The following is a 25,041-nucleotide window of genomic DNA, read 5'->3' as shown; positions in this document are numbered from 1 at the left end:
AGGGATCACCTTATTAAAAACTAATGAGCAGGGCACTGTGGGTTCCAAAGCCACTTCATTTGTGATGGGAAATACAACACAGTTAAACAGGTGATTCAGTTGGTTTCCATCTCATAGTCTGCAAGTACAAAGAGGCATTTTTAAAGACAGAAAGCCAGGTAGCACTACCGATTTTTTTTTAATGCTCTTTGATTGCTTTCATGCAATTTCAATCTGAAAAAAGAGTTCTAGTTACTGACAGTAATACCTTGAAAAATCCAAAATAGCTTATCAGATGAGTCAGCCCAAAATCACAGTGCTATTAAATCCCATGCTTTTGATTGGGCCCAATTCAGAAATGTTTAGACCAGATTCTGCTACAATTGCTAATGTCAAGTAGCACTTCCGTGAATAATCGTGCTGTCTGCAATTCAGATGAAATGCTGCTTTTAACTATTCACAAAGAGAAAAAGGAAAGAAGAAAAGAAAAGTGACCCCAAACAGGTCTTTTAATGAATTAGAAACCTGTTTCTATTTAAATTTTGTGATTTGCCTCCCTGACTGTTCTTTCACGCCTGTGCTTTTCTGGTCTCTAATGCTGGTAGCCTGCTGCTCTGGTCATTTTGACCTAAGCTTATATGTTGAGTTAGAAACTTCACTTAACCAAACAGGAAAAGTTTACTTGACCTTGGTCTCTCGTCTGAGACTTTGTTGGGGTTTTTTCCCCCATTTCTGTGAAATCAAAATATCAAAATAATTTTGATGAGTGTCAGGCATGGTCTGGAGAGGGTCTGAGCAATCCTAACTCCAGCTGTTTCTGTGATAATGCAGGTGGCCAGCAAAGCCCAGCTTTGGTGCTCTTTCATCCACACAAAGGAGACCATTCATTAACACCTTTTATCACAGCAAGTGCCAAGGCAGGAATAAAACCTCTGGCATTTCTTGTGACAGTTACTCATCTTTCCTGGTCTAACAGATTTGTGCTATCCCACTGCAATCAGTGCTGGGAGGGAATGGGTTGTGCAGAAAACTCTGACCACCTTGTGGTTTTGCCAGGGCTTAGTTTTGCCACTGTAATTCAGTTGGGCTGCATGGTTTTTGAGAGCAAACACTCATTTCCACCATGGTCCTTTGGTTGGTAGATTGCTGCCCATCAGAACACAGAACACTGGAAGAAGTCCCCCACAAAGAGTTGAATTATTTCCTGGTGAATCTCTGAAGCTGTTCTGAGCTGCATCCATGGTCCAACTGTCCAAGAACAATGTCTATTTTCAATTGACATTTGGACATTTCATACCATTTCTCATAAAACAAAGACCTATTTACCAAGAAACCTTTCCAAATGCATTAATACCCCTGATATTTTATATTTTTTGGTTGTATTTCAAACCAAGGGAAATAGTCTCATCAGTCATTAGGGTGTTCTATAGCACAATTACAGACTGAAGATTAAAATATATATATTTTTTTAAAAAAGGAGAAGGAATTTAATATAAAATGCATTCTGTGTAAATATTCCTTTCATTCCATATTCACATTTCTAGCTTGGTGCACTCTAATCATGGAGCTCTTAGACTTGATTGCATTACCTTGGTGCATTGGGAAAAAAAATTCTCTCTTTTTTTGGAGTTATACTGCAAAACCTTCCTCCTCAATGCCTGACAGCCAAGCCTACTGATTTTAAGCTTATGGACAAAGAATTTACAAAACCACTGCTTGTTCACACCAATATATACATTTAAATTTTCATAAAATTATTATTTAGCTTTGGATGGATTGGGCTGCTGGCTGTCTCAATAAACCAGGAACCCAAATTAATTTCTTCCATTCTGTTGTCCACCAAGAGTGGCACCTTGTGTTCAAACCACAGCAATTTTGTGAGTGCCTTTATACAAGAGTTCTCAATTATTGGGACATTCATTTTTAGAACAAAACAGTATTTTTCTTAACTTTGAACGCTGGTTACAGCATTGCTTGGTTTGACACAAAATACAGCTTCATCAGCATGCATTCAAGCAGACAAGTATTCATAAAATGGGCTTATATTTATATTTATATTTATATTTATATTTATATTTATATTTATATTTACATTTACATTTACATTTATATTTATGCCAAGCTGGGATTCTAATGACCAGTCTGACTACCTGGGCATGCACAAATAAGAGAGAAAACCCAGCTGTACCCCCTTTGAAAGACTCCAACTCTTTCCCCATGCTGGAGGGAACATGATCTCAGCAGACTCTTCTTATTTAACCCTTCTCTCATCTTCTGGTCCTGCTACTAATAAATCACTCAGGAGGTTGGAACTGGAAAACCTTTAAGATCTCTTGCAATCTGAACCACTCCATGATTCTGGATTCATGATTCAGCTGGGTTTTGTAGTGTGAAAGGGAGATCTACGATCACTGTCTCCAGCATTTGGGTACCTGAGACACATCAGGAAAACATGTGGAAAAACACAGAGTACCTCAGGTATGACAGCCAGAGGGAAGCGATACTTTAAAACTTAGGTTTGTTCCACGATTTTTTCCCTAGGATGACAATGAGCACATTTTGTTGGGCTTGGCTTGGTTTTACTCAGCCTTTAAAAATCATCTAGTGGCAGTCCCTGTAACTCTGTTAAGATTTATTCTGTTTAATGGTCTATTTTTTTCCTTCTCTTCCCTTTTTTTTTCTAAACAGCCGCTACCCGCCGTCGGGAAAGGCAGCACACAGATCCCACCGCTAATCAGAGCAACTTCACTCAAGCACCTGGCATTTTCCTGCTGATGTTTGGGCGTTTTGGGAGCGATAATGGCTCCTACCATGGTCACATGGAAAGATGGTTCTGGGCGCCCTTGGTGTCACGAGTTGTGACCAACCACGCGACCAACCCTCTGGTGATATTCCATTGGAACCTCTGCCAGCGGGAATTACGCCTGAGGACTTGGTGGAATCTTTGTCCTATTAGGGTCTGGGAGAAGAGGAGCGCGCCGTGGCCCAAGGGCTCTCTTTGGATGACCTTCTGTGAGACACAGAAGATAATGCCCAAACAGGGAGTAAATTTTGCTGCAGAGAACACATACCAATGGAGGTAACATGACTGGAGTGTTGCAAGGCATCTGCAGGAAAAAGTACCCAAATAGCTGGCATTGGATAAATGTTCCTTTCCCATCATCTGGCAACCTGAGATGGTCTCTCCATTTCTATCAGGTTTTTCCCAGCAATACTTGCTAGCTGCCAGGGCTGTGACCCTACCTTGGCTTCACTTTTCCTGACCCAAGAATGTTCCCTGTTGACCCTAATCAAAGCTATTTTGAGATGATAACACATTAACAAGTCTTCCCAAGAAAAACGACCTATGGCTTATCTGGGTCACCCAACTCCCGGAAAACTGTGACCTCAGCAAACTTTCAGCAACTATTTCAAGAACTTGCATTATCTTTGTTGCCTTTGTTATCTGAAAAAAAGGGGCCTGAATCTGGAACATATTTGTTCAGGACATAACCTATGCTGGATGTGTTTAGAAATGTCATAGTTTGAATTTAGATAGTTGAAGAAGTTAAGAAATCAACCCTTCTCCTCCCACTCTTCTTTTTCATGCAATCTCCTTCTTTCACAAATATTAACTTTCATACTCCCAAATATACCAAATATTGTTGTATCTCTTTATAAAAAGTCAGTAAAACCAGCACTAGATAAACCTACCCAGTGCATGCCCTTCAATATTTTCATTTTAATGGTTTAAAGCCTTGTCATCTCAGCTAATTAGACTGTTGTTTGTTGGCTTACTTGGTTTTTAACTACACTGAAGTGACAGCTGCATGAGGTTTAATTGCAACAGTTAAGTTTGGGCAAAAATATTGGAAATATTTAATAGCAGCTGATTACAGGAAAACACTTTGTTTCCCTGCATAAATTAAACCTAATGTTAATGTTGCTGCTGTAAGAATCATTTGGACTTTCAATTTATGGCAATTTGACTTGAAATTTTATGAGCGAATAATCATGTGGTGTTTGTGCATTTTTGCCAAATCCATGAGCAAAGTGATCCTGTTTAGCTGAAAGGAGAGTAGATGTGCTGAGGAGGATGTCACCTGCACCTGCAGGTGTCCCTGGGCACCGTGCACTGAGCTCAGGGCAGGCTCTCCTTCAATTCCCATTTAGAGCTCAAGGCTCAGCTGGCTGCATCCTGGGACAAGAGAAAAACACCTTGACTTGCACAGGTGAGGAACTAGGAGAGATGAGGAGTAAAGACAAAATGCAGGAACAGGGGTGCTCAGGAGCCACAACCTGAGTGGATGTAACCCAAGGCAAGCTTGGGGTTCAGCCCACAGTGCCTTCATTTCTGCATTTCTCTGCTGCCAGAATGATCAGCAGGCTTCAGAGCTGGTTAAACTCTTCCAGTGATCCATCTAGAAGAGCCCTGCTTGCTACCCTCCATCCCACTGCCAGCCCTGAGGAAGATCTGACAAACTGGGTTGGTTCCACTGTGTTCCTGCTCCCTGGAATTTCAGGCAGGTCTGGTTATTCCAAGGCAGATAAATGACAGAGTGCTGCTGCTCTGGGAACGCGTTGAGTGGTGTCTGCCTCGTTTCTTTAGAAAATTGGATGGTGGTCATGGCCAACCACAGTTTCAGAATTTGTAAACTGACATCTGAACAGCACTGATCTCACAGCACTGGCTTGTTTAAGCATCTGTAACATAATCTCTTTGCAGGGCCCAACAGAAATTGCTGCTCACTAGCCCCATTAAGAAATATATTGTGAAAGAATGAAAACACCAGATCTAATTTCTAAATGTTATTGCAATGGCCTGAATAGTTACACTATGCTTTCTTCTGTCGACTGCATTAATTTTTGGCTACTGCTTTTAAGCAGAGCTGCCAAAAAAATGTTTAGATCCTAGGGACATTTGTAAGCCCTGCAGGGCTCCCTTACCTCATTCAATCATCTTTCTCACAGATATAGAGATGCACATTTTTGCTGACTTCAGGGGCATTCATATACCCAGCAAATCATCTCTGTCTGATCCCATCTGAGCTTCTCTGGTTTTGTTTACAATAATGCTTGAATTTTCAAGGGACTATTCTTGCATTCAGCTAACCCTATTTTTCCCAATCCAGATTTAAAGAAAAATGAAGAATTTGACTGAGATAATATTTGGAAGAGAACTCACTCTGAGAAGAAATAGTTTAGAATGTTATTTACTTTATATATTTATTTTAACATAGATCTTCCAATGTAGCTGGGTTTAAAATCAGTGTTTTAGAGCAGGTTGAGAGCAGGTTGGTGTTAAAATATTAATAGAATGATGGTGAATTTCAGTATTAAAAGAGATATATAAATGTGATCAACTGTTATCTAAGATAATTATGCTAAATGCCCTTTACAAAGTACTTCTCTGACCAGATGAAAATTACTGGATGTGCTAACCTTGACACCCTTTAAAATAAATGGAAGACAGTCCCTGAGACTCATGAACCCTCCAGACAGATTCTGTGAACTGCCTGGATACACTTAAGCAACAGAAACATACTGATCTGGTCAGCTCTTTATCAAAATTGATCATGCACATATATTGGAAGGCAAAAATCTTCACTGGCCAAATGACAAACATCATCATTTAAAAAAAAAAAAAAAACAAAAAATAAACAAACAACTCTTTAAGGCACAAATTTTGATTTTAAAAGCCTAAGAGTTTAGAAGCTGCAGAGCATTTCAGAGCATGCTCTTGGCTTATCTCACCTTGGAAACCCAAAGACTGACAAGAGATTTTGAGTGTGCATTTGGAGCATTATAGTGCCTAAGAAACAAAGTGCATCCAGTGAAATACTACTGCAAGCAACCAGAAAACATGGTGAGAAGTTGGGAGATGTTCAGTAAGAGAAAAGGAGGTTTCTCACCTCAGCACTGCAGTGACACACGCGGGCTCTTACCTTCGGGGAAGCAATCTTCAGGCTCCATCAGCTCCTCGGCAAACTCGGGGATCTGCTCCAGCAGCTCTGCAGGATTTGTCAGATCCACTGTGCTGCCTTCAGAAAGACTGATTTCATCAAGCTTGTTGTCAACAAGAGCAAAGATGGGGAAAACAAATTGATCAGTCGCCCTGAAGGAAGTATCTGGGTTATCATTCTGCTGAGCAGCGCCCCAGCTGAAGCCCCACAACAGAGACATTGCCATGCACTTCCCACGGTGCCATCCTTGGTGACAGCTCTGCCTACCCTGAGACCAGGGGCTGACCCATCAACAACAACACCTTGACGTACAGAACTTGGTGAAACAAAAGACAAGCAAACCATGGAAAGAGAGTGAACAGCTGCTGAATATTAATCACAGAATTTTAGAGTGATTTGGGACCTTCAAGGACATCCAGTTCAGTCCCCTGCCATGGGCTGGGCACCTTCCACTACCCCAGGCTGCTCTGGTCAATGGTAGGTGGAACCTTGGAATGATGGACTTCATCTGTTTGACATCCTGCAGGCTCATACCTTTGGGTGGGGGGTACCAGAAGTGGGACCTCTCTCCTGAAATGCTGAAGGATGAATTGGACAACCTGCCTTGGGTTCCTGTCTTTTGGGTCTCATTGCTGCGGTTCCTCACCCACAGCTGCTGGGTGAAATCTGCCCCTGCTCAGTCAGGACCATGCTGTGCTCCTGCTGACAGCCTCTCCTCCAAAAGGAGCAGAAATTCCTGTCACCAGTGTCCAGTCACAGGAAGCTAAAGTACAAATGTGTGAGAGGGCTCTTCCTCCTGTCTCATCCTGACTTGTTCTCACCACATGACATGGCCCCTTGCTTTCTGTCACACCTTTCTGATCTCCAGGTGATGTAGGAGGAGGGACACATGGCTTTTGGAAGTGTCTCAAGGGCTCTACCACTTGCCTGAAATATTTGGCACCATCATCTTAGGTGCATTGTTTAAATTCAGCGTTTCTCAGATCCTCCTCTGCAAAATGGGGCAAGAACATTCCCACTCCCTGGAGCACGGGTTGTCTCATCTACTTAGAGCAGGAACTCAACCAGATATGGGTAAAAAAAAATTCTGGGGAATATATTATTTTCAAAATCTGTTTTGAATGCTGAACTCATGGTTAAAAGACATATAATATGTGATTCAGTAAATCACCTAAATATGAAATAGAAATTTCATTTCAGGTTAAACTTGCCTTTAAGAGAATCAAGACACTTTCTTTAGAAGAAAATAGGAAAAGTTTCCCTGGCTATTTCATTTTGCTAGGTAAAATAAAGGATTTCTATTTTGTGCTAATCCAAAATTAAATTTGACTTGATTTACTTGTATATTTTGCAAACTAAATGGCTTTCACTAAAGTGAAAGACCTGGTATTTGCCCAGTCCTGCTCACAGTTATTTTCTGGAGGTATTAAAACATTATCTGTTGTAAGTGGGCAACACCAAAGTATGTTCTATGGGTCATGGCAATGACAAATAGCTCCAAGCAGGGGAGATGTGTTATTTGTGAACTGGTTCACTCTGTTCTCTGAGTTCCCACTTAAAAGTTTTTGTGCTTTATCTTGCAATACTACTGCCTTCATTTTAAAAAATGAGGGCAATAATACTTACCCACGCTTTTAAACAGCCTGTGAGATAGTTATAAGAGAGATGGCACGTACAGATAAAGTATTATTTTCATAAGCATGATGGTGATGGAGTAAGAGACTAGGCACAGCTTTATATATTTATTATTAATGTGGAAATGGGCCCTCTGTTTTCCGGCATGCACAGTCAATGCAAAATTTATAGCTGAATTCAGAGAAATGCTGAACCTGGGGTAAAATGGGCAAGACTGAACATTCCAGCAGCACTGCAAGCGGGGGTGGAAGCTACTTGTTTGCAATTAGCTGCAGCATCCAGAAGGTCATAGTCTTGGCTAGGGTTTTTAATGCTCTACTCAAAAGATCTGCAAACAATTGAGAAGAGACCTTTTAAAAAGAGAGTCAGAACAGAAAGAGCAGAACAGGTCTGAGATATGGATAAAGCTTCTGAAAACCCATATTCAGAATGCAGCTGTCATATAGAGCCCATTTCCTACAGACTCACAACAGTGCATGATGGTGGAAAAAAATGTCATAGCAAGTTTTAGCACAGTCAGAACTTTATGATACTGTTCATTAGGGAATGCATTTAGTCATTACGAGTTCTGTTATGAAGATGTCAAAACAGAGATCACTGAAATAGTCCTAAATCATATGCAGCTGTAGGATGTAGAAAATAGGGGTTCCAATGAGAAGAGAAGCTTTTTTGGGTGTAATTCTTATCAATAGCCAGAAATCAAAGAAAACTCAGAGAGCAATGTCAGCTCAATAACATTTTCAACTAGAGAGCTGGATTTAGCAGAGACAGGTTAGGAAATTCACAGAACAAAATGCAATGAAATTATCATAGACTGTTTGGTTATTTATCAGGAGAAGTTTCTAGGCAATATTAGAATCCATCAGTGTCAAAGGGAGGTGGGGAACATGCAAAGCAAACAGACAGGTTTTCTTCTGAAAAGTCTTCAAAGAAGAAGAGACAATGAGCATGGATTCAGAAAACAGTAGATTAAGGTTTGAGGGTCTGAACAGGGACTGGAGAAAGGAACCAGACATATGAGAGAGAAGGAAAAGATTAGGGATGATTCTGGGAAGGAAGCAAAGGTTACCCTTTGCCAGAAAGGTTAAAGGGATTAAGAAGGTTTTTATGAACTCAGGGAAGAGTCAGGGACACAAGAGCAATTGATGAGGGGAATGCAGCTTATCAAAATTCAGTTGTCTAAGAAAATAAACACTTCTTAAAATCATCCAACAAGGAGATCAATAACGAGAAATGGGAGAGCCTGTTAGAATTAATATAAATGTAAGTAGAGAAATGTCTAGAAAGCCTATATATACATATACAAACCAGCAGATCCAGGCAAGGCACGCTGCAGAGCATAAAGGGATCCAATGCACCCAGTTAACACATCATTAGCAATCAATAGTGAATGCTCATGGAAAACTGGAAATGGCCCAGGAGAGCAGCAATAAGTAAACACAACACTGAGAGAGGAGGAAAAGGGAATAATCATGGGAGTCACAGATCACTAAACACTTACTGTAGCCTGTGATTAAAGTAAATTAAATAAAGATGGAGAGGAGAAAAGGAGAGTGCTTACTCGGGGTGAAATGTCATAGACATAAAAGCAGTGAGGTGGCTCTCCTGTGTGCTATGAGAACTCTGCACAAACAGGCTGAAGAGAGGTCAAAAGAAGGCAAAAAGGACAAACACAGAATCTCCTCCTTCCTTCTTGGAACAGGTGAGTGGAGGAAGTGTGCCAGGTAGAGCCAACAGAGACCCCTTTGGAAGATCTTCCCCTGGTGCACAAATTCTTGTTGCAGGAGGCAGTTCTTAAAGTGTTTGTCGGTGGAGTGACTGTTTTAAGTACCCGGACAGGGTTTCCACACCCACTGCTTGTGCCTGTAATAGCAGCAAATTGATCTGAAAGTGTTTTTCAAAAAGCCTTTAGCAGTGAGATACTGAAATCTCATCAAAAGTTGATGTTTGCTCAAGGCTTAGCCCTCTTACCTCCCTTCTTCTCTACCTCACCTCCAAAAATCAGAGCCTTAATCTATCAAATTGACACATGATATCTAAACCCTGAGAAAACAGTTGGATGTCTGTTATAGCAAAGCCTACTTTTAAAATAAATTGTAATTGGCTCGGGTTCACCCATTGCTGTGCAGAGAAAAGCCATTCTAAGGACCCAAATATAGCACAAACTTTCTCTTCAGAGGAGGAAATCTGTGGGGATTAGGGTCAGCATTATCTTCACTAAAGATATAGAAGAGGTCCTGACCGATATAATCCTCATGTTAGCTGATAATATTAAATTGGAGACAGTATTGAAATCGAGGAAGCAGAAGGGAAAAAAAAGAAGGGAAACATGGAGAGAATATAGCAAAATGGGACATGATTTTAAAAAGTACAAATGGGAGAGTTATAGGAAAATTTCAATGGGCATTTTGGAAACCTGGAGCAATATTAAAAAAAATTAGATATGATTTTGCAGTGGGATATAACAATATAGAAAACCATATGAAAGCATCATGTCTATAAGATACAGAGGTATTATTTCTTCTTTTACAGTTCTCTAGAAATTGTATTTGGAATATTGCGCTTGCTTCTTGGCAAAAGAACTTTGAAAAGGAACAGTAGAGGGAGTTGCAAAGAAAGAGGTAAGAAAAGTGAGATAAAGGGCACAGATATATTAATTTACAAGAAATAATGAAATGAAAGAACAAAGGTGCATGACTTCAGGGGGTAAGCCACAGACAATAGGAAGCAAGCAACAGCCTATTAAAGTAAGTGATATTAATTCATACAAAGAGAGTGATGGATAAAATTGGTAAAAGACAGTAATGAAATGACACTTTGAAAGGTGAAAAAATGGTGAAAAAGGCTGGTATTTAAGGAAATATACCCAGCTATAAGATATTTCTTTTGAGCAAGTGAATTATTCCTTTTGGTAAATGAAGAAATCTAAGTTGCCTGATCCATTTAAAGCCAGATTCCATAAAGTTGTACAAAATAGTTTATGGGTCAGCATTTTGGCAGAGAAAGCAACCAGTTTGTACTCTGAAGTCTTCTCCACCCATGACACCAATGATTTTATTTCTGTGGTTCCTTTCTGATGATTTATACAGAATGGATTTTTAATCATATAATGAACCCTTTACTGACACCAGCAGTGTTTTACTCAGCACTCATCCAGCGTTTCCTGTTACTGACAATCCCTGAAGGCCCTGCCACTTGGGCATACCAAATCTGTTACTCCCTTGCAGTTGTTGGCTTTATTTGGCCAGTTGCAACTTCTTGGGACATTCATCAAAAATATGACGAGCACGTCCTTGTGTGCCGGCACAGAGATCCCTTCTGCACGGGGGGATTGGGAGAATGCAATGTCCACACGAGATCTGCCCTTCCAAAATAGCATCCTTTGGGCTTTGCTCTTTTATGTTGGCATTCGTGGCCTCGTGTGAACTTCCGTTTGATTTCAAGTCATCCCTGGATTATTGCCATGTCCCTCCACCTCTTTCTAAGCAGCTGCAAATAGAATCAGTTATACTCTGCTAGAGAGAGGTGGCATTTGTGTCTCAGGACCCTTTGAAAGTTGAGGGAGGAAATGAGGATTATTTCTTTATCACGATGTTGCTGAATATATCGGGGCTAGAATGTTCCTGACTTATCATGACATTTTGTTGTAGCTCTAAAGAAGGATATAGTTTTCTGGCCTCCCTGTTAGGATCACAGGGTTCTTTTGTCTTGAAAAGATATTTAAACATGAGGGATACTTAATCCCCTGAGAGAAAAATGCCTGACATGGTCTTCTATTCATCCTAGTTGTAATGCTTCTTTTCATTGTCTGAAAGTTTTGTGTTTCTTTGCTAAATATACCTTTTTTTTTTTTTTTCCTGAGACCAGGATATCAAATCTTTGAGTCTCCTTCCTCCAAATTCAGGATGTTTTCTTTCTGAAGATGAACATGCCAAGAAGTTCTCTGGCAAGGATTGCCCTTTGAAGAAATGCTTCATGGCTGGAGGATTTCTGGTTCCTCTGAGTGGAATTTACCTCACCTAAGTGTGCAATCTAAGTGCTCCCTTTATAGTTAATGGACAGAAATAGGCACTTTTATGAGATCTGACCTAATGTAAATGCTGATTTCAGCTGGAGACTCATTTACCTGCCTTCACTGTCTATGCAGAGGCCTCAGATGACAAGTTCAGATTGCAGATTGCCTACATTTAGTTCAGTAAATTCTACCCCATATGACAACATGAATCAGCAGGCTTGGAGAAGGGCAGCCCTGGCTTTGGGATGGGTCTGTTTCCTGTTGTCCTGTCAAGATTTCTCCATGTGCCTGCTGGGCACAAACTTGCCAGAAGTTTTATAGCAGAACTGGGAAGGGTGTGTGAGTACTGTGCCATCTTTTCCTTTTCAATAATTTTTGTCCCACACAACCATCCCTGGTTCCAATCTCAAGCAGCTGTGGAATTCTCCAAACTCCCAGGATATCACAAACCTCCATTTCCTGATTACCAAGAGAGGAATCCATCATTCTTTAATAATAATAAAGACAGTGCTATGTCAATAAAATTCTAAATGTCAAGGGGAAGAACCCCCAACAAGTCAGCAAGGAGGATACAGGCAATTACACAGCCTGCAGTCAGAGTACAGTACAAACACATTATTTTTGATATTTATGTTTATAATGACAACATAATCCTACAACTTGAAAATAAATGTCAGTGTGTACACATCAAGAAACAATTAATGAGCTGCACTTTGGCCAAATCAACGGAATAATACCAAGGCTTGCTCTTTAGTTAGTACCTTCACATCAGCTACTTAAATTGTCGCACCTTTCTTGGGCGTGTGTTAACAGGAAAAGAAATGTTAATCTGTGACACAGAGCAGATGCCCTCCAGTGAGCCCAGCATTCTGCCAAGTCAGCAGATGCCATTCCTAGAGCTGCTTTTCAGTGGGAAATCACACACACATTTTCTCCTAAAATGAGACAGTAACATTATCGACGATTTTGTGTTTTGTTGGTTTTTTTCCCCAAAAGCTTCTTACAATTCCATCTTCATTTATAATGCAAGTTTTCCATGCTTTCCAATTGTTTTTATAATGACAAAATCCTTTCTCTTCTTTACTAAGACTGTAATACCTATCACACACTATTGCTTTCCTTCCCCTTGACCAACACATATTTTCACAAGCCATAAACCCCACATAAACTGGTGGCATGCACTACAGAGCTGGTGCAATGAATTTCATGCAGTATCAGGTAGGAAAGTTGTTTGTGTTACCTCTTTTTGCCCTACTGGAGGTGGTGGCTCAGCCTTCAACTGCTTATCCACGTGCAACTCACTTAACTCTTCATAAATCTCAGAGTTCTGACTCCGGACTCCTGGGCTTTGGCATCGCTGCCCCCTCAGCTGCAGCTGCTTTTCCTGCTGGAAATAATCCTAGATGGGTTTATTTTCTTTTTCTTTGATAGCATGCTTATTTTTAAGGAGAACTCTCCTGCTAGAAGAGAAAACAGCCTGGACTATTCTCATCAGGGGACAACATCTTAAGGAAAATGGCAAGAAACGAGATAACAAAAGTTTATGTTGCAGATTTTGAGCTTTAGCAACTTGGATATGCCAAGATATCTGGCTGTAGAAAATGGACATACAAATAGACCAGCTTTTTTTCTGAGCTGGTGTTGTTGAGGTGGGAGGAAATTCTCTTGCCATCTCCATTTTGAGCCTTCCTCCAGCGACCTGAGGTGAAGAGAGAGGTGGCTGTCAAATAACCAAGGGGTGTACTCTGAAAATCCTCAATCAGGTGCTGGCACTCAATGTAAAAGCTGGAGAAAGGCACAAGGGCAAAACCCAATATTGTTCTAGGAGTCTGCTTGAAAAAGCCCCACACTCAGAGAAGAAAAGATACACACTGAAGGGGAAGAAAATGCAAAGTTCACTGGAAAAGATAAGAGATATCTGAAAATAGATATGGGAAAAGTGCAGGTAAACACGCAAATGTATGAGGCTCCTATTCAGAAAACACTTAAGGCACCCACTGAAGCACACGAGGGTCAACCACAGGCTGAAAGGAGAGCACACTCAGAAGCACTTCCCTGAAAGGGGATGGACTCTGGAAGCACAGCAATAATTTTTTCTCTCAGTAAACACATTTGACTAGACCTAGTGCTTGCTAGGTATGCGTGGTGCCATTAAATCCAGCCGCTTCTTCCTGGGGTGCTGATTATTGCTGCTGAGTTCTCCAGAAGTTCTCCCAGGACTAATGGCAGAGGGAAGGATGTTTGCAGGGCTGGTCCCTCCCTCTGGAGGCCCTGGTTCTGTTTCTGTGGCTTTATTGATCCACCTAAGGCGGGGATTTCACTGAAAAGTCCACTGCTCATCACAGCACTACCACTGTTTGTGCCATTACTAACACAGCTACTGAAATATTAATAAAATTCCAGTCAGATTCAAAAGGTTGTGCTGAATTGCTTACAGAGGGACTTCCATGCTGAGAAAAAAATTACAAGCTTAACTGGATTTCAATAGTAATTATTTAAACCTATTTATCTCTCACTTGTCCAGCTTTTTTTTTTTTTCCTTTCCTTTGGCTTGACTGACATTCAGTGCTATTCAGGTATTAAGCAAATTTCTCTTCCCCAGGGAGCCCCAGACTACCTGCCTCAGTTTTAAAGCCACATCACCACAGGAAGTCCCTCAAGAAGTGCCCGGAGCAGAAAAACACTTTATTCCAAATGTAACTATCTGAAAGACCAAATGACACAAAGGAAGCAGTTGGTTAAACAAATTGCTCTCTGTAGAAATACTTTTGGACTGTCAGGTTTGTACCAGTCTTTTCAAATATTGTTGTGTGTTTCTGGGAAATTAATTTTAAATCAAATTACTTTTTTTCCTGCTTTGGAGGGCATGTGGTCTAAAATACATTCTAACTTTAATAAATCAAATTATGCATGAAGGTACTACATACAATTTCTAGTCACACGTTAGCACTGGTCTTCATAGGCCAATAACCACTCATCTACTGCTATGTCTCTGGCAAAAAGTAGCACTTTTCAAGGTTTTTCAGCAGCCTTTGTCTTTGGAAATACTGTGATATTCAGGAGAGAAGCCAATGTGGAAGGCACAGTCCACACAACTAAGGCACTCAGCCATAACATGTCCTTTTTTTAATGCAATGTGCATTAAAACAACTTAGTACCAAGTAATCTTAACGGCATGATATTGGTTATAGCACTGGAACAACAGGAACAATTGTTTCATGTTGAAAGTGCAACACAATCTGAGGTGATGTCTCAAGCTGATTTATGCAGAAAGGTGGAACACTCAGATTCATTAGGAGCTGTGCACTGTAAGAGGACATTTGACTCAGCTGAGGAATATTCTGATTGTAAAGCAAATTATTGTGTTAAATTAGAGTGAAATGCCAAATTTACACCAATTTTCTATTCCCTAATGCCTCTGTGTTGTACCAGGACTAAGCAATGCTTTCCTAGACTAAACTCCAGGAAATGTGGACCTGGCTTCTTCCCAGAAATCACACTTGTACCAAATATCCAATGAGCTAACATTAATTAATTCAATGGGGGCATCATGCACATGTGCTTGGACAATGATTTGTTTCATCAGTGTGTGCTTTCAGACGTGTCCTCTAAATTTATAAACTGGGACAAAACGAGTAAGAGAAATAGACTGTCCCAAAGAATCTGGTTGTGTAGACTGATTCCAAAAGGAGTGTTAGGGAATCAACTGAGTTTTTGTAAGCAACCAGTGACAGCCCAGGTGAACCATTCTCTTGAGATGAGACAGTCTCACTTCCAGCCCACAGCCCTGAAAATCAGCAGAGACCTGTCTGGGGAAAGCCGCCTTTGGTTTATGTTGTTCAACTTTGGGCTGTTTGCTTTTGTCCTGATTCCAGATGATTTGTTCTTCTGGCAGCAATGGCAGCAGGTCTATCTCCTGTACAGCTTCCCATCGTGGGTGGTTTACATAATTTATTTTTAATTTTTGTACAAAGTGCCGCGTTGCCAAGGCAATACACATTATGTTAATATTTATCAATTCAGTTGCTTTCTTTATATGTAAAGTAAAAGCATTAAATGGCACTAAAACTTTGTGCATGCAAGGGGAGGATTGGGAGCCCAGGACTGACCTCAGCATAAACCAAAATTTGCTCACCTCTGCTCTGACATGGGCCCTAAAAAGAGGAGATCTTCCAACACACGGCAGGGTTAGCACAGGGAGGAGGGTGGACAGTGCTGTCCCCTCCCATGCTGCAGGCCAGTCACAGCACCAGGAAAACAGCTACCAGATTGGAAACAGAGCATAATCTGGGTGACATCTCAAGAGTGCTGGTGCACGGACTCACATACTTGTTTGCTGACACAAATAAATGCAAAGGCTCCACGCTGCGTTGTGTCTCTGAAAAGCTCAGATTGGCTAATTGTTCCAGGCTCAAACAGGGATTAGTGCAAATGCCTCTCCTCTGGAAAGAGGACTTGCTGCTGGCAAAACAAGGCAAATACCTGTCATCAGCATGGATTCACTTTATTCCTTCCCCATGGAAATATCATTTTTTCCATTCTGTGCAAACAAATTTAGAAAGAGGATCCCAGGATGGTGATCTGCTCAAATGGGTTCTTCTGATGCTTCCCTCACTCCCTAGATCATGACCCTAACTTGTGACATTTGTTCCCTGATTCCCTGGCTGTGGTTGTTGTGAGATTGATGTGCAAATCCTTTGATAGCAGGAAGCTTCCTGTCCCAAGCAGGTGGGGAGGAAAGAAATGGGAACTCACTCTGGGACCCTCCTCCCTTGCCATTGTCACTGCAGAGCCAGCGAGCAAAAATTATGTGGATGGATGAAGTTAATTATTTTACTATTTTATGAGAAGAATAAGGGTTTTCCCTTTCTCTGGTGAGTCAGTGCAAATTCAAACTGCCTTTTACTCAGTCACAATGCAATGGGAAGCTTTGATCCCATGGATGTTCTCTGCTCCCCACTATAATCATGCATCCAGCTGCCTCTGTGAAGACCACTATTGAGACACTGATAGGAATTCAGGGGTGTCTGAGCTCTGCAGTCCCATTCCAGGAATGAGCTGAGCAGGACATTTCCAGGTACAGACTGAGGAGTGGAGGCTTGTCCTGGTCCCCCACACACCTGCCTGCACACACTGGGCCATGCCAGTGGGATCCTCCTTTACCATGGCATGCTGCCCATCAGCAGGATGCTGACAACAGAAGAAACTCAGCTTTATCCATTCATTAATGAGCTATGACATTGAGTCTCCTCAAGAAATCCAGCTCCTTTAACAGATGACAACATATCTTAACCTACAAAGTTCCCTACACCCAAATTTTGGATACCATAATGGGAGCCTGCAGAACTTTTCATGTGTAGCAAACTCAGTTCAGCAGTGTGGCAGGCATTGCTACAAGAGGGCTGTTTACTCTGAAAAGTGATTGTTGATGTTTGTGTTCCTCCTTGCAGACAACTATGGATCTCACAAAATTGCCGTGCCTGGTAGCAATTGGCACCCTTTCTCAGCAACAGTTTGCATCTAGTAACTGGCAGCCTTCCTCTGCAAAGAAGCCAACAAGTAAATGATGGTGAAAACTGAACTGTTTATATACTACCTCTACATAAGTGGAGCAGCAAGCAGATTGCAGAGCTGCTGAAAGACGGGGAGCTTGCATTTCTGCCTTGATGGCACTTGTTTGGTGTGTAAAGTAAACAGGAGACTGCAGTCTGCAGAGCTGACAACTCTCAGATATGCTGAATTCAGTCTTTCTGAAAAGCCCTGAAAAATCTGAGCTGAAACAGGAGAGAAATAAATAACAAACCAGAGAAATGAATCGTTGGTTCTTATTACCAGAACAGATCATTTATGATCCTGGTTCCTCTCTTTCACAAATAAATGTAAATCCTTGTAGCACCAACAAAATCAGTGGATTTATCTTTCTGCATGAAGAAAGATCATCAAATATATCAGGAAAATTCCCCTACTTCCTTAATATGAGAAGGGGAAGATTAGTATCACTTATTCTGCTAGGAATAAAAGAGGGCTGCAGTGCATCTGTCAGTTTTAAATGTGCACATTTAAGAATCTCTCTAACCTGCTTTGAAAAATTGAATCTGTAATGCAGAGCTGCCACTACTCAGTTTAATGGGAAATCACAGGAAAACCTGGAGCAACCACACCACAGCACTAGGATTATAGCTGAGACATAGAAAGGACTTGTGCTACACTGTGTTCATTTACAAGAGCATTTTATTGGGAGACTACAACATTTGCAATGCTAATGTAAAGTGTGTCAAGCCCTACCTTAAGTCTGACACACACATGTGTCATTCAAGACCTGCAAATAAAGGGCACAAAGCCAGGAAAGTCTTCACCTGATTATTTGAGACTGGTGATGCCCCCTCTCCATCCTATGCCACTTGGTCCAGCATTCCACTTCAGAAGGAGCAGCCAGACATCACAGCTCAGAACACTGATTTTGTTATGTTTTACAGCATTTATTCACCCCTCCCTGTCACTTCTCTTGACATCCATCTATGCAAAAGCCAGAAACAAAATGGTGCAAAGGGAGTGGTAAAACATGAGAATTAGAAGGTGCTGGTCATATTTGCTCTGTATATCTTTATGCATTTTTTTTTCATTTTCTTGATGACTCAGCCTTTATAGGAACCATATTTATAAAAATCCAAATCACTATCACGTGCATAACAGCCATGTGGACAAAACAGACTAAACACAATATTCTGTGAGTTCAGAAAGAGCAGGGTTTGTTGCCCAGCCCCTGGATAGATGATGCCCCCAGCCTGGAGGTCTGTAGATCCCAGGTGATTTTCCTTGTGTGCTGTCACCTGCCAGAGTTAAGGGCAGGGAAGTCTGAAGTTAAACATAGATCTTATCCTCCTGTTTGACCTCAGAAACACATTTCTCCCCAAAAGTCACCGAGTATTTGTAAGAAAACTCCGCTACCTGCTCTAGAAAAATAAGGCCCCTGTGAGTACTTAGTTGGATAAAATTAACAGAATTTGGCCATTACAATTCAGGATGTCCAAGTCTAGGGCTGGCCAGAAACCACGGCTGCTTAGCAGAGAATGTTACCAGCAAAAACCCCCCTGGAACCAGCCTGACCTGGTATTTTCTTCTGTTTTGAGTAAAGGTGAACTAAAGCTTTACCAGACAAACCTCATCACAGCCACTAACTGCTGGTCTCTTCATGAGTGCTGGATGCTTTGCAAAACATCATCCCTCAGAAACAGCAGTTCAGCAGTGTTCCTTCTTGGATTAATCCAGAATATTTTAAAGCTTTGAACTCTGGCTGCAGAGGAGCAAGGCATGTTTTTTTTTTTTTCTAATGGCTTCTGCCTTCCTGGCCCTAGATCTTTTACCACACTGACCATAATAAAACAGAAATTCATTATTCCAAGGGTTGACTCTTAAAACTTGTCTGAGAGGGAGAACTTGGCAAAAAGATGGGCTGCCAAAGTTAATTTATCCTGTTATCAATTCAATAGGCTTAAATAGGCAGTGAAAGCGTTTCATAAGTGTTCATTGTTCAGAGTTCAAGCTAATACCTTCTGCTAAATTGCATTTTGAAGTTTAATCACAATCTACTTTATGTTTCTTTTGGTAATTGGTATCTCTCCACAGTATAATGTGAAAAACTCAAACTAATGGGCTTCTCTGATGGAAGTTTAAATTTTGGAAATTTGCCTTGGAGTGCAGTCAGTGCGAGTGCCTGAAATAACCCAGAACCTTTCACCCAATTAAGATGGTAATATTTTGATCATTAAGAAAGTTTCATATTATTACAGGCAACAACAACAAAATAATCATTATTTGAAGTGTTATTTTGGAGTATAATTAATGGGAGCAGTTCCACCCCTCCAACACATGCACACACTGCCTCACACGGCACAGGAACTGCTGGGGAACTGGTTGCTGCTCTTTTTGTCCAAAATGCTAAGTGTGGGCATTTTTATTACCAAAGGGAGAAACAGTGAGAAATTGCTCATTTCTGGTCAGCCTTTAGCTGCAGGGAGGGATGTGGATACTGGGAAATGGCATCCAGCAAGCTGTGAGTGACGTGCAGCGCGGGTCCGGGCACTTGTCCAAACGCGTGTTGTCAACTCTGCTGCGCCTGATTTCGGCTCTTGCAACGCCAGCCTGGCTTTTCCCCCCTCCTTTCCTTCTCTCCTCCATCAGCTCCCTGTGTTTCCTGCACCTTAGGCGTTATGCTGTGGACAAATATATTTCCCTAACACAGAGAAATGAATAAGCACCCTAAAACTTCTGTTTGTGGTGTGGCTGCTCTGGTCACGTCAGCAGAGATCTGACACGGGAGATTCTGCCCCAAAATAAACACAAGCCTCTTGCTACATGTAGAAGCCAAGATCAGGATATAGGTGCTTTAAATCTGCTGCTGGGATTTACAGTCCTGTTTCTTTTTCTGCTATTCTTCTGAAGACAATAACCCCAGAAATGTTCTCTTTTATTGCCAAAAATAATTAGCTAATAATTGAGTTCTATGCAGTTTCCATGAAACACAAAGCAGAACATACGGCTTAAAAAGTGATAAATCCAGGCAAACTATGTGCAGAATAACAATGAAACCCCCCTGCTATCTTACTTAATGATCAGAAAAATATTGGCCCAAATAAAGGTGACAAGAAGGATGCTGTGAGATTTACTGTGTGCAGCTTGCATGTACACAAGTGGGCTCACTCTCCTCCCAGTGAGAACTGGGGAGTCATCAACAGGAATCAGTGGTATTTTATCCAGTTACACTCAGAGAGAACGTGTCCCACAGACTGGAACTGCAAACAGACAGAATATAAATACTGTTTGAAAAGGGCATTAGGGTTCCTGTCAGCAAAGTATATTTCCTGCAGTAAAAGGCTGAAATTAATGTACACTGCCAAATAAACACATGGTTTCATGATATCTCTGATTTATAGGTGTTAGAATTATTAGGAGCATAAGATATTGTCACAAACAATGTTATAACAAAATCTTTGGGCACTGGCATTATTATAGTAATTATCAATAATTTCAGCTACAATTACATCAGCCTGGAATAATTCCATTGACTTTTACAGAATCCCTTCAGGTTTAGAAGCAGGTTTGTAATGAGCAGGAATTGTACAATAAAATTCCTGCTGTATACAAAGGAAACAGATGTGGGTCCGCATGCAGATGGTGAACTTTCTGTTACCTGAGAAATTTCATTCTTTCTTTTTTTTTTCCTATCTTACAAATGATGTATCATAGCTAAAATAAACTTACAAGCTCTCTGCAGAAATTAGTCCTTGATTCAGTGCTACAAGAAAGTAAAACCATCATATTTTAATGGTCCTCTCTGACCTCAAAATTACAGATCTCTTACTGGTAGAAACTGAGAAGAAAAGCCATCAGAAACAGATTCACTTTGTTAAATGAAATGAGTTAGTAATTCTAGAATTCTAGAAGAGAATAAAAACTTGGGGTTTTGATCCAGTTCAGGGCAATATAGAGACTGCACCCATGGAATAGAGACTGAGGGGCAGCCAGCTCTATCTTTGATGTGTACAGAGGCAGTTACTCTTATTCATCTACAGCTGGAAATCTGTTTTCCCTGGGAAATGTGTTTGGTAAAGTCCAGACCAAGGTGTTCAACGGGGCAGAACTGTTAATTGAGGACAAAAAAAAAAAAGTATGATTGAGAGAGCAAAGTGTGCTCTGGAGCAAAGAACACTCATCCAGTGTGCAAAATCCAGGTAATGACCAGCCCTTGGGTCCTCTGTGCAGACCCAGATCCAGACATCCCAAAAATGACAGCAGAGCTGCTGCTGTGCCCAGAACAGTCTAGGAAAATCCCACTGAGAAGTGGAGCTGTGCAGGTGGGAAACTGGGAGAGCCTGAGAGGCAGTGAGAAACACAGTCCTGCAGGCAATATTCCCTGCCAGGACAGGGAAAGGTGAGCCCCAGGAGACACAGCAGCACCTCTCTGCAGCATTCCTGGAGCCAGGGCTGAGCCTGAGGCAGGAGAATGGGCCAGATCTCTTTGGGATGGCACAGACTGGCTGTGGGGGGGGAGCTGGGAGCAGGGCAGGGAGCACAGAAATTCTCGGTGCTGGGGCGTGCGTGCCTGCAGAGCAGGCTGGGCTCGGCAGTGCTGGGTCCCAGCAGCAGGCAGCACTTTCTGGATGACCCAATTAGCCACTCCATTGGAACAAATCAATAATGGCATCTTCTGGAGACAAGCAGGCAAGTGCTGCTGGCTCAGCACAGCGCTGCAAGTGAAGGCACTAAGGTGTGATCTCTGCGGAAAATTGGCGTCCAGGCCAGGGTCTGTCACTGCAGAGGGGCTGAGTGTGAGATGTGGCCACGAGCCACAGAGCCACTAGCCACTGCAGCATGGGCTTTCTCCTCAGTGGCATGCTGGGTGGCCATAAACAAGAGTTTGAGTAAGGCAACACATGTAGTAACTCAATTTAAGGAAGGGCAGAAAGATGTAACAACCCTGCTGGACTGACTTAAATGCAGAGCTGTTTCTTTGGGTGGTACTATTAAAATTTCCTGCCTGTAGGAACTCCTGGATGAACAAAAGGATCCAGACAGTGAGCCCAAAAACCTGAACCTCATGGAGACTGTGGTAATAGCCACAAGATAGAGTTAACTGTGAGTGCAGGATGTTGTACTTTGGGGGCTGATTTAGGACACCCAGCATTTCTCATCTGGCACCTCCTTTCAGTCCATTTATCACAGGATTGCTCTGAACCAAAAAGTAATACCACTGTGAAAAAGGCACACACTCTTCTGGGCTACAGCTGTGGGCCACTTGAAAGGGAAGCAAAATTAAAGCAGAAATTTTTGCAGATAAAAGCTTTGCACTTAGATATCTAATGTAAATGGTACCAACCACTCTGATGTCTGAAACTCTCACTGAAGCTAAATTGCAGGTAAGTTGTTGTAGAATCCATTGCATTAGTTGGACTGGACTGTATCCACTTAATTGTCCCATCACCTTTCTGTCCCCATAATCTATTTCTTACTTCTTCAGGGGACTGAAAGGTGGTGCCACATATGAAAAGATGGTCATAAAGCAATTACAAGACACTCTGTGGAGGCTCAAGGTGGTAACTTCCTCATTTTAATCATCTAGGAAGCCAAAATGGGAACCCAAACGAACCTTGAGAAGATGCAGCCAGTAAATTACCGTGGCTGCTGCTGAGCTTTTGGGAGCTGTTTTCCTGCTGGGAAAACCCATATTTTACATGTCAGAGGGAAAAAAAAATTGAAAGATAGTTATTCTTTTTCTCATAATGATGTTAAAATAATTAAATCCTTAAGAAATCCTGTGGCCTGAGAGGGAGAGACTTCCCCAGCACTATGAACAGGTCAAGGAGAAGGAATTAGATAAAGACACAAACTAAAATGCTGCAGTGACCAGCAGCAACACACATTTCACACAGCAGTGACAAATTAATTCAGCTCAAGGCGGTTCTTTCTCAGCCTCACTCCTTGTTTCTTGCACCTGTGCTGACTTTCATTGTTCTGCTTTTCTTTTGGATCCTTTCACTGTGGGATGTGTGGGCTACAGGTACTTGTCCCCTGGCTCTCCGAGCTGGCAGAGCATCTCACTTGGATCTCAGTAATCAAAGGAGATTTGGGAGCCATCAGTGGGCTCACTCCTTCCAAACCCTCTCAATGGCAGTGCCACAAATTGGTGGCTTTCAGGAAGGCGGCTGCTGCCAGCACAAGCTTTGATAATAGAAATGGCAGCTGAAATTTAAACTTAGACATTTCTATTACTCACAGGAAAATGTGCAGTCACAGAAGGTTTTCTCATCATCTGAAATTTCAAGCTGCCATGTCCAATGCTCTGGGGCCATTTCTCATAGCCACAATGGGTTATTTTAGAGTAGTTTTGTGACTTTCTGGGAAGAGTCTGGCATTGCTACAGGAGCTGTAAGCTGAGATGGTTCTTCCCCATCAAACAGCCTACTGGGATCAAGAACTTTATTTATTAATAACTCAGGTTCTGCCTGAGACCAGCATCCCTTTAGCCTCTCACTTTCAGACTGGACAAATCAGACTGATGGAAGCACTGGTCTGGGATCTTCAGCTGACAGAGAATGTGTAAAGGGTGTGTAAGATTTGTTTAGGTTTACTAGCTGTGCACTGCAAGAGGCATTCATCCCCATTATCCCTTTTTATGCATCTCCTGTGACCTTGTCTAACATGCTCTTACACCAAAATCCACATGCAGGAGGGAGAAGATACATTCTGGCAATGCTGCCAAAGGGCTGCTCAGTTCAGGTCAGCCAGCAACTTTAAATTTACTTCCTGAGAAGTAAATGTACATACACATTCCCTTTGTACATACTAAAATATTGAAATATGTAAAAATATGGATTGTAATTAGGGGAAAGTTGGAATAGATTTGAATGTTTAGCATACCCTTGGTACTTCTTGTTTGGTTTCTGTGTGATGCCCTCTGCACAAAATGATACTTCACCCTAATTGTGCCCTCTCAGTGCAATCATGTAAATTTTGCTCTTGTTCATGCTGTTCTTCCTTTGGGAGCTCTAATCTGGTTATCCTGGACATCCTGGAGGGGAGGAGGTAAGGACACCCATGGAGCTGGGGCTTACAGGATTAAAGCTTCTGGCAGTGAGTGAGGAAATTTATTCCCCACAGTCCCACAGGGATGTCCTTGGTAAAAGGGTCAGCCCCAAAACTCAATATCCAGGGAACTGGGATCTCATATCAGCCTTCAGATACAATAATTTCTTCTGCAGTAACTCACATGTTGAACAAGAGACTTTTTCTGAGTCCAGAGATTGTACATCTTTGGAATGGGCACCAGTAAAAATGACAGATCTTTGAATTTGTTGGCATCTGCTTTCTCAAGGCTCTGCTCCTTTTGGAGATATTTACAGCTGTGCAAATTTATTAGGGTTTTGCAGAAAAGCAAATGCAGAGCTCATCACACAATTATCATTTCTGCTGTTAAGCTTCTTCCTATTTTTATTTATTTATTATGCCAACATATTTTGAGTTTTTGAGTTGAATGGCCTTGTACCCACACATTTTCCCCTTTAGGAATTTGTTAAAATTGCTTTCTGGATATATGAACTTACTTCTTGTTTGGACCTTTTCAGCAGCAGACCCCTCAGACCTGCAGATAAAAACTGCAAACCATTGATCAGGGCTCTGCACAGGGGAACAGCAGTGACCTGCAGCAGCTGCTTGTCCAAGCCTGGAAAGCACTAGTGACAAAGCTAATTAATTCATTTCTCAACTCTGTGCCTGCTGTTTAATGCACATGCCAGCAGTGAACCACATTATTTCACTGCAATCCAAATATCTCGTGGTAATGTGACAATGTTCCTCTAATGTTTGTTGAGAATTTCATTAAAAGATACAGTGGGAAAGCAGTATCTTGGTTTGCTTCTCCTACTGGGTTTTGTTTCCCCCAATTTTGTTTCACTCTGAATCCCCAATGTTCTT

At 41.6% G+C, this 25,041-nt stretch overlaps 1 protein-coding gene across 7 annotated transcripts in view; it reads right to left on the bottom strand.

The window, feature by feature from the left end:
* The window catches only part of LOC116996559 (sodium channel protein type 5 subunit alpha-like), a 207,716-nt gene that overhangs the window by 40,730 nt on the left and 141,945 nt on the right, over window positions 1–25,041 (bottom strand). For 4 of the 7 annotated variants that reach the window (XM_033060354.2, XM_033060389.2, XM_033060397.2 and 1 more), the window contains 2 exons: window positions 12,812–12,970; window positions 5,904–6,024 (listed from right to left, as the gene is read on the bottom strand). In XM_033060354.2, coding sequence (XP_032916245.1) covers window positions 5,904–6,024; window positions 12,812–12,970 — 280 coding nt within the window. The remainder of the gene's footprint in view (window positions 1–5,903; window positions 6,025–12,811; window positions 12,971–25,041) is intronic. The other 3 variants (XM_033060362.2, XM_033060372.2, XM_033060380.2) reach the window with 3 other exon arrangements.

Source organism: Catharus ustulatus, chromosome 1 (assembly GCF_009819885.2).
Source record: "Catharus ustulatus isolate bCatUst1 chromosome 1, bCatUst1.pri.v2, whole genome shotgun sequence".
Lineage (NCBI taxonomy): Eukaryota > Metazoa > Chordata > Aves > Passeriformes > Turdidae > Catharus > Catharus ustulatus.
The sequence above is the reverse complement of the archived record's forward strand: the minus strand, read 5'-3'. Positions and strand labels throughout refer to the sequence as shown.